General features: G+C 41.9%; 2 protein-coding genes across 2 annotated transcripts; one reads left to right on the top strand and one right to left on the bottom strand.

Annotated features, from left to right (window-relative positions):
- Positions 1-368: 368 nt before the first annotated feature.
- Positions 369-1,951, bottom strand: LOC109399625 (uncharacterized). The gene is made up of 2 exons (XM_019672122.3): positions 1,743-1,951; positions 369-1,665 (listed from the first exon to the last, which is right to left on the bottom strand). The coding sequence occupies exons 1-2, from the start codon at positions 1,833-1,835 to the stop codon at positions 688-690; spliced, it is 1,071 nt and encodes a 356-aa protein (XP_019527667.2). The 5' UTR covers positions 1,836-1,951; the 3' UTR covers positions 369-687.
- A 5,668-nt stretch (positions 1,952-7,619) lies between these two features.
- LOC109399629 (WW domain-binding protein 4) lies at positions 7,620-9,195 on the top strand. The gene is made up of 5 exons (XM_062860116.1): positions 7,620-7,687; positions 7,833-7,876; positions 7,946-8,018; positions 8,083-8,894; positions 8,954-9,195. Coding segments are annotated over exons 2-5 (1,092 nt in total). The 5' UTR covers positions 7,620-7,687; positions 7,833-7,874; the 3' UTR covers positions 9,159-9,195.
- Positions 9,196-9,499: the final 304 nt, after the last annotated feature.

Below are 9,499 nucleotides of genomic sequence, written 5' to 3'. Positions count from 1 at the left end.
TTTGGAAAAATAAATTCTGACAGAATTTCTGTACAATTGGAACAATTGGAGAAACTCAGAGAAAATCAATGTGGAATTTTCTAGTAGAACGAAAAAATCCCTGAATTGCTGGAATAATACCTGAAGAAGGCATTGGAGAAATTCAAGCATACGTTTTTAAAAAAGTTTCTGGACAAATTTCTGAGTTTCTAACGGATAACCCTAGAAAAAAATCTAAGAGAATCTCTGAGAAGAATTTCTTGGAATCCCATCTTTTGAAGAAACGTTTGAAATAATTCTACTTGATTTTCTGCGATTTAGCCATTCTTTTGACAAGACTCAAGGAGTTCTTTTGTTGTTCGCATTAGGACAGATCATCACGTTTGGAATACATAGTATTACAGTAGGTATATTGTGTAAACTTGATTCATCATAATAATTAGTACGATATTTTTGGTGCTAAAGAAGATACAGATTGAATCTACAAATATCTTCAAATATTCATCTATGTGCGTACCTGCACCGTTTCGTAAGATCATTGGTCATCCAGATCACAATCACTTCCTTCCCTCGATTTGCTTTCCGCGTAACAAAGAATCACTTTCCAATCGTAATAGTAATGAAGCGGAATCCTTCATGCCCAGAATTTTACCTGTGTAGATTTTACACATGCCAATTTTGCTTGTCCAAAACAACACCCAAGACCAGCTATTGTAGAAAATCAATCACTTCCTCCAGCTCCCGAATCCTTGCCTGCTGGTGAGCCCACTTGGCTTCCGCCGATTTCACATCGTTCAGGCCCCACTTGTCGTGGGTGACCCTCTGCTGGCAAAGTTCACTTCCTCCACCAGACATTACCGCCGCCGATTTTCCAGCACCAGCCTTCCTATCCGATCGTGGATGCTTCTTCGGCGCTGGACAAATCTTTCCTCCCGGAGGGAACGGTGGCTCGCTCATGAACTTTCTCAGACAAGCCTGATGATAGACATGGCCGCAGAACATCCGGATCACAAACCGGTCGTCTTCCTCGGAGAGCACCACACTAGCCGGATCCGGGGGTAGCGAGAGGTCCGCACATACAGGACATCGCTCTTCGGGAAAGCCTTTCATGGCTTCCACGATGAATCGGAGGGTTCGTTCCAAGCTCGGCCTCGGGACGAAGGCCGGACTTGAGTTCGATTGTCTCAGCGGAGGCTCAACACACTGCCTGGCTATCTCCTTCGCCTGTCCATTGACAAACCGAACCAAAGGCAGCGGAAGATTGCAGTCGAAATCTTCCCAATCTATTCGTTGAACCGGATACAGCTCCGGGACGTGAAATTTCGCAGTAAAGTAGAATCCACCGCCTCTGGTCGTCAATCCAACGGAGGAAGTTTTCTGTCGTGGTTTCAATTCCCCGCCGGTTCCATCCAGCAGCTTTTTGATGTTGAAAATTTCCTCCGCAACGATACAGAGCGGATTATCCCGGAGATAGGCGTCGACGAATTTCAGCACTTTCATCACTTGGGGCTTGCCGACAAACTCGGCGGTCTTTTCGTCGCAGATCCGGGTGAACCGCTCCAAGAATGCCAGCGACATCGTTTTGCTTTTGAATTCCAGCAGAAGCTTGTTGTTGGGGTAATCGGTGGGAAACCGTAAGCAGACCGTCAGCTGTCGGGACTCTGTCTGATGGATGTCGATACGAATCTGCTTTCAGTCGGAACGGGTTGAAACAAACATTAGCTTAGAAAGATGTTAAAATATTCATTTTGTTGACTACTTACGAGAGAACTCATGCACGTTATCAGTTTTGATTGAGGCAGGACATTGCCACATAAGCGGGACACTTCGTTCACTTCGTCTTCAATTAATCCCATGATTTTTTATGATTTCAAAATCTACAAATTGCAAACAGAATTTAGAAAAGATTCCGATGCAAGGAGATATTTTGGTGCTAAATGGCCGTAAACAAATTCCCGGTGGTGAAAAAGTACAAGCAAGGACGTTTAGCCACGCTGAACCAAAAACAATAGAGGTAATAAACTATAGAGGGAGAATGTCGCTGGCGTCGCCGCCGCAACATCTCTTGCTGGCGAAGATAGGGAGGTATATAAGTGTCAAAGCGAAAAAGTATGCAGTTTGACAGATAGATACCCGGGATGTTTGCGAACGAGAACAAAGGGAACAGCAGCGACATTCGTCCTCTATAGTTTATTAACTCTATTCCAAAAACACGCTTCTTCACTGAAAGATGGCTACAGACAAACAGACGTAACACTTGAGAAATTTCCATCGACCACGCTTTTAACGATCATTTTAAATTTTCATAGTTGTGGCTTTCACAAACAGAGGCGCGCGCATCGTTTTTCTATGCGTTTGACGTTTCACACTAGCGCCTTCTGTTGGCGATATGGCACAAAACAGTGATTCATGCAACTTTTCCACCAGGTGATGGTAGTGTGAACTGGGCGATGGATTTCCATGAAAATCGTTTAAGGTGTTACGTCTGTTTGTCTGTGGCTTGCGGTTTGAAATTACTATACTATAGAGCACTGCATGAAATTCTCTCCTTCTCTTTCAGTCTTACAGAAATTTTGTAAACAACAAGGCCAAGAAACGTCAAAAACCCATACAAAATCAAAACAGTGCAGTGCCCTATATAAGCCATTTCACGAGATAAAAATACAAAAACGTTTCAGAACAGCTGATCGCAGCACCCGAATAAAAAATACAGTAGAAAAACCGAACGTTGTATTGTAACAGTACTATTTAGAACCATATTTTTACAATAGACACCACTGTAAAAATAAAAATACAAAAACAATAAGATGTAATATAGACACCATACCGTGAATTGTAAATAAGATTTTTTTGTCTGTATTAACGAGATTTTTAACCCTAGGCTAGTTCATCTCGGGACCCACGTTTTACTTCCCTTCCGAAGGAAGAACCCACATTTTGTGAGTATGTCGGGAGTGGGATTCGATCCCAGGTCCTCTAATATGTATTGTAGTAGTCTAGCACACAATGTGCATTCCCGTCGTACTCTAAACGCGCGGAATAGTAGCCCAATAACACCCCAATAACACAGGTTGTTAAGTATCGTAACAATATAAAAAAATATTTTTCTCCATATATATTTTTTGCAAAACCATAGATTTTATTGTTAATGAATTGTTCAAAATACTGATACGTGGGATTAAATATACCGTACATTGTATGGTACATGAATGGTTTCAAACAATAAAATGTACCGTAAATAAATTGTTTTTAATTGTAATTTCACTACTGGTTATACATTTAATCAAGTGGTTTTGGAATGGTTCTCTCGAGGGTTCTCTTTTGTTATGTTGTATTGTTTTATATTACATAAACCATATATTGTTATATTATCTTGCCATTTTCCTCCTGTTAATGGCATCTTAGGCTTACTACATTTATTAGAATGCGCTTTGGGAATTCTCCAGAGCATTTTGGATAACCCTTCATATATAGGATCGCCCACGTCTAAGTCTTAGTAGTCTCCGATTGCATTAACAGTTGAAGCTTAGGCTCCCATGCCCCACCAGCCAGATAACTGGGTTTTGCAAATTTAGCATTATTTGTGGCAACACTTTGAGCGGCATGATGGAACTATGCCGAGCGCGCTAAGTGTTATTAGACTACTAATGTAGTTGCATGAAGTGGGTGACGAGGTACATAAGTATCATTACAGCGTGTTTAACCGTTATTGCTATATTGAGGAACCAGTTTGGCTAAAGTTTGAAATACATAACAACTCATGAGATAACTGTCAAGTTCGATTCAAATATAAGTTAGGTTAAAAAGCGAACCCGCAGACGAACCTATATTAAAAGTCATTTCAGTGTTCAGTCCAGTCCATAAGTTAAAGATGGCTCTACGTCAAAGATAAAGTTTGTCAATCGCATTTGATTCAATTGTGGTCGAAGACAATCTCACATGAGAGAAGAGGAGAAAACTCCCCTAAATGCAAATACAGAAAGAATAGTGTTGAACTCATCCACTGATTTACGGTAATGTGACCTGCATCTTTCCGGGTTGGCCTACATTCGTATTTCTCTCATCGCACTCTACACACCTAGCCCGCCATATCTCTTGGACCCCTGCTTGGACCTGCAGTTCTTAGGACATCTGGTTTACCACTGATTTAAACATGTTATTGACTTTAAATTGATGTTTCAACTTATTCACTTTTTTCTTTTTCCTTTCATTTGCATCAAAAAAGTCACAAACATCAACAAAAAAAGCACGGAAAAAATCTTAAACTGAATAAATCTGATGTTCGATTTGAATAGGTCGAATCTGCATAGGAATCACAGCAAACATACGACCTATTCAAATCGAACACCAGAAATAATTAAAAATTCACGGAAAAATAATGTTTCGAAAAAGTGAATGGTTCAAACGTAAGAAAAACAGTATAATATATTGTTACATAAAAATCCAATGTAAATATATAGTATAGCGAAGCATTTCATTACAATACACTTTATTGTAGCTGGTACACTGTATGGTGCAGGAATGGTTTTCACCATACACCCTACGATTAGTTTTTATCCGGGCAGCGGCGTCAACTGACAGAATTCCACACACGTTTGTTTTGCTGGAATATCGTGTAATTTTTGAAAAGGTACTTGTTCGACAAATTGGAGATATTTATGAGAAATTTGAGCCAAAATAGGCTCAAATGCTGTCGTAGAAGCAATACAAAACTCAATAAGGGAAGATTCAAATATTACGTCCATCATTTTTCGGGTTTTCCAGACCCCCCCCCCTCTGTCACGCAATTTTTCTATACCCAATACACGTACTGTCACACTTTTCTAGACCCCCCCCCTCTTCCAAATGTTGGACGTAATTTTTGAACGTTCCCTAATTAATCAGGTATTTTTTTCGTTGCGATTGACTCGTTAACTAGCGAATACCCCGAATAAAATGGTATTATACGTTTATGATTCTAATTATCGTTTTCCAATTATTCACGGTATAATAAAATGTATGATAAATCAATGATACTGTGGATCGTATTGGTGATAACATGTATCATATTCGGAGTTTGAACGATAGACCGAATGGGTTGTTAAGTATCGTTACCATTCAAAAATGGCAATTTTCACGAACAAAAAAAAATGTCAAATCATTCACATTATAATCACTTTGTCGTTTACTTTATGATACACTGAATAATATAAACAAGCTTGAAATATTTCGTTATTCTGCATTATCGACTTGAAAAAAAAAATACACACCCCTGTGGAACCATCTGTCAAGTGCATGACGTAACCCATTCTGTTTATATTTGGGTGCGATTTTTTTAACTATCTGGGACTCGAACTGCGGTGTTTGGTATTCGGCTGGTTCCTTTTTCCTCGTGCGGTCTTTATCCATGAGGCCATATCGACTTAGTGCTCGCGGGTAGTTAGACAACAATGCTCCTAAGAAGGTGGCAGAGCTGGCAGAGGATCAATCATTGAAGGCCGATGCAAGGTAAGTCAGCGCTCTCCAAATGACATGCATACCCGGCAACTTATTCGGAAATACTCTGCGGCCACAGCAACAACTGATGCGTTTGTTATTTGATCCCCAATGTGCACGAGCAGGAGCGAGGGCGGCAGTTTACGGCGAGGTTTACGGAGCATCATTACCTCTGTACTGTGGATTTGGGTGCGGTGAAATCGTGATGCATTTTCGTTGCAGTGTTCATTACATTTATTACAATGACCTGCATGTTCCGCGCCTGGAGGTTCAATTTATTGGCCTGATTAACAAGCGCAAGAAGAAATGACTCAATATTGTGGGGTTTCTAATCTGTAGGAAACCGAAAAAGACATGCCACACCTCAAGTCACGGCCGCAAAATTTACGAAAACGTATGATTCAGAACTATTCATGTATCATTCAATGAATCATTATTATAATTGTTATGATTCTTGAAAAATATTAAATAATACATTTTTTTCATTCTCAATCATGCAATCATAAAACAATTATTTGTGGTACAGTTATTATTCCACGAACCAACTTCTTATAATATGCATGATACTGTGAATTGTATTTTTCTATGCGGGACAAATGTGCCTTTTCATTTGACGTCTTAAATCAGCTGATTGTTCGGGCGTTTGACAGTTCTTCTATGAAGATGACACGTTCTTGTTAGCAGCTGTTGTTTAAGCTTTGTAAACAAATGCATGCACGGATCTGTCACATGAAAAGGCCTATTGTCGTCGCGGTTGAAACCCGAAGTTTTCCCACACCCGACAATCGAATTTTCTCAGAATCTATACGTGAAACCTAACGTCGGACGTAGTGCGCTGAACAGCGGACCTGGCCCTCTATCCAGCGCACTGTGCCCGACGTACGTCCGACACACGGTTTAGAAGAAAAATCGATTTTCGCGTGTCAAAAATTCCGATTTTCAACTGCACGAACAATATTAAATAAAAATTTCTAGTAATTGTTTCAGCCACTTTCAAAAACTACGTTTGACCTAGGTGCTGCGAATAGAAACGGTTTTATTTTTCAAGCTAGCTAACACACACCAACACACTCCCGGCACACAGCTTGTAAACACGCACGAGCGTTCAATTTTCTTGCAAACACCTCTCTCAGCGCAGTTGTCAAACATACCGTCGCGACGCTGTTCGGAAATGGTAAACATGATCAATCCACCATTATTCCAGTTTTGTTTTCGTGTGCAAAGTTTATTATTTTCCATTCGCGATGGAAATTTTGATGGATAGTTATTACAAAATTAGCTGAAAAGGGTTCAAAACAATGCTTATCCTTCTCCTCGCTTTCCAACGGATTGACAGGGGCAAATGGAGATATCGTGACTACAGTTTTGATTATATCCGCAGCACCTAGATAACAATACTCTTCAATCAAGCACACAGGTACAACAAGGTTTAACATAACCTCTATCTTCAATGTTTGGCTCCCAATGTTTGGCTCCCGCAGAGAGAGCATATTGAGTCAGTCCGCGATACTCAGCGTTTGACTTGCGCGCAGTCATTACCATCATCAACCGGATGATGATTGAAAACGTAAATCATCAGAGCGCGTACTTCTGTCGTTCGACTAGCCTCGTAAAATAGACTATTCTGAGGGTCAATTTAAATGCACGATGCCACTAAATTTGTGCAGACTCGTTTCAATTCAGATTAGGGAAGATTCAAATATTACGTCCATACATTTTTGGGATTTCTAGACCCTCCCTCCCCCCTCTGTCACGCATTTTCCCATACCTCATACACATAGTGTCACACTTTTGTAGACCCCCCCTCCCCCAAATGATGGACGTAATTTTTGAACGTCCCCTTAATGTATTGTCGCGGTTGAAACCCGAAATTTCCCCACATCCGACAATCGAATTTTCTCAAAATACATACGCCAAACCTAACGTCGGACGTAGTGCGCTGGACAGCGGACCTGGCCCTCTATTCAGCGCACTGTGTCCGACGTCGGTCCGACGTACGTCCGACGCATGGCCAAGTTGGAAATACGATTTACTCATTTTGGCGTACCCATTCCAGTTTTGTATGAATCTTACTTGTTTCTGAGTAAATTCTTCTTAGTGTGCAGTATTAAGTTTCCGTGTGTGAGCCTTGGTTTCATTTTCACTGCCGGGTGATTGTTTTACATTTTGTTTTGTTTTCTTCTCTCAGTTCGCCAGAAGAAAAATCGCAAAAACGTTTGAAGTTTTTAGAAATGGGCCTTTTCATTTGACGTCTTAAATCAGCTGATTGTTCGGGCGTTTGACAGTTCTTCTATGAAGATGACACGTTCTTGTTTGCAGCTGTTGTTCAAGCTTTGTAAACAAATGCATGCACGGATCTGTCACATGAAAAGGCCTATTTGGATCAATTATTTTCGTATTTTTGTGTGTTGTGCGCTAAAATGTGAGTATTTGTAGGAAAGTAACATATAAGAATAACTGGTAATGATTTTTTTCTTGGAATCAATTACAGGGCAGACTACTGGAAATCCAATGATCGGAAGTATTGCGATTTTTGCCAATGTTGGATTGCGGACAACAAACCGGTAAGTAACTCTTCATTACTTTCTAATTACCGACGCCCCTAAGGTCAGTCTCATCCTTATATAGAGCATCCAATTCCACGAGAGCGGTCGCCGTCACAAACAAAATGTCCAGAAGCGCATCACGGATATCAGCCGGAACAGTTACAAGGCGCAGAAGGAGCAAAGCAAGGTGGATGCCGAAATGCGGAAGATGAATGATGCTGCCATGAAGGCGTACATGCAGGACATAAGCGCAGGAGCGGATATCAGTTCCCGGGCTCTGGCCGAGCAACAGAAAGCGGAAGCTGCGGCAGCGGCTGCTGCCGTGGCGGAAGCCGAACCAGCGGCTGGACCCAGTGTTGGTCCGCGGGTACCAAAAAAGAAAATCGGGCGTGAAGCAGATCCTTTCTACATTCCGGGCGACTTCAGTGACGAAGAGGGACCGCCACCAAGCAAAGCGACCGCAGCTGCCATTGCGGAAGCAGCCAAAAAGAAGCGCCTGGAAGAGATCAGTCAAATGGGTCACGGATCGCTTTGGGTTGAGGCGGTGACCGACGAGGGCTACACCTACTATTGGCATGTGAAGACCAACGAATCCGTTTGGGAACCACCGAAGGAAGGCTTTATGAAGAAGGAAGAATATGAGAAAATTTCCATGGTGGTCCTCAGGAAGCAAGAGGATGCTTTGAAGCAGGAGGTTAAATACGAGGTGGACAACGCCCAGGAGATTGCGGCCCGGTTGAAGCGAGAGCAGATGGCAAAAATGTACGAACACAATCGGCGGGTGAAGGAAGAAATCGAAACGATAACGGATACGAAACGGCAGAAGCAAGAGGAGGAGGCAGCGCTCGAGGCGGCCGCCGGGCCCTATGGAAGATGGCAAACGGTGGAGCACAGGTTTGTATAATGTGATTTCTTTTGCCCCACATGTCACTAAAATTAGTCATTTTTTTTAGGGAGGAACAACCGGTTGACTTGGAGCTGCCGGCGGTTCCGGAGCCACTGTATGTTCCGAGTGCGGCACCGGAAGTGCCGGAGAAAAAGTTTAAGGAGAAAACCATTAGCCATATTCCGGCGGATGAGAAGAGTGCTCTCAACGACACATTTTTCAAAAAGCGGAAAGTGAATCGAAACGCCCGGCAACGACTGGATGTGGATTGATGAGAGACGAATAAACTGACGACGATGGTACATGTAAGTACTTCTGAGCATTCTCTTATATCACATCTCCTTAGGGGCTGTTCCCAAACTACGTAGATCAAATTTTGGCTATTTCAGACACTCTCACCCACCCCCTCGTAGACTGTTCTGACCCCACTCGCATAACAGTCCCATATGAATAGGAAACCCAGCAAGGATGGGACTGTTATGAGAGTGGGGGCAGTGTTGCCCATACAACAATTTGAATTTTGTAAGGGACGACTACTTAGTCAAGAATCACCTCCCCCAAAAATTCTACGTGGTTTATAAATTGATCCTTACGATTGTGATCACAGATATAA

The sequence above is a fragment of the Aedes albopictus genome, chromosome 3 (assembly GCF_035046485.1).
Source record: "Aedes albopictus strain Foshan chromosome 3, AalbF5, whole genome shotgun sequence".
Classification (NCBI taxonomy): domain Eukaryota; kingdom Metazoa; phylum Arthropoda; class Insecta; order Diptera; family Culicidae; genus Aedes; species Aedes albopictus.
This window is presented reverse-complemented; position numbering and strand designations above follow the sequence as displayed.

Bases quoted from the DNA above. Each gene is read 5' to 3' on its own strand.
- LOC109399629 (XM_062860116.1), top strand. The intron at 8,019-8,082 runs GTAAGTAACTCT...ATCCTTATATAG, and splicing joins GGATTGCGGACAACAAACCG to AGCATCCAATTCCACGAGAG. The intron at 8,895-8,953 runs GTTTGTATAATG...CATTTTTTTTAG, and splicing joins TGGCAAACGGTGGAGCACAG to GGAGGAACAACCGGTTGACT.
- LOC109399625 (XM_019672122.3), bottom strand. From the start codon at position 1,835: ATGGGATTAATTGAAGACGAAGTGAACGAAGTGTCCCGCTTATGTGGC. The intron at 1,666-1,742 runs GTAAGTAGTCAA...GACTGAAAGCAG, and splicing joins TAACGTGCATGAGTTCTCTC to ATTCGTATCGACATCCATCA.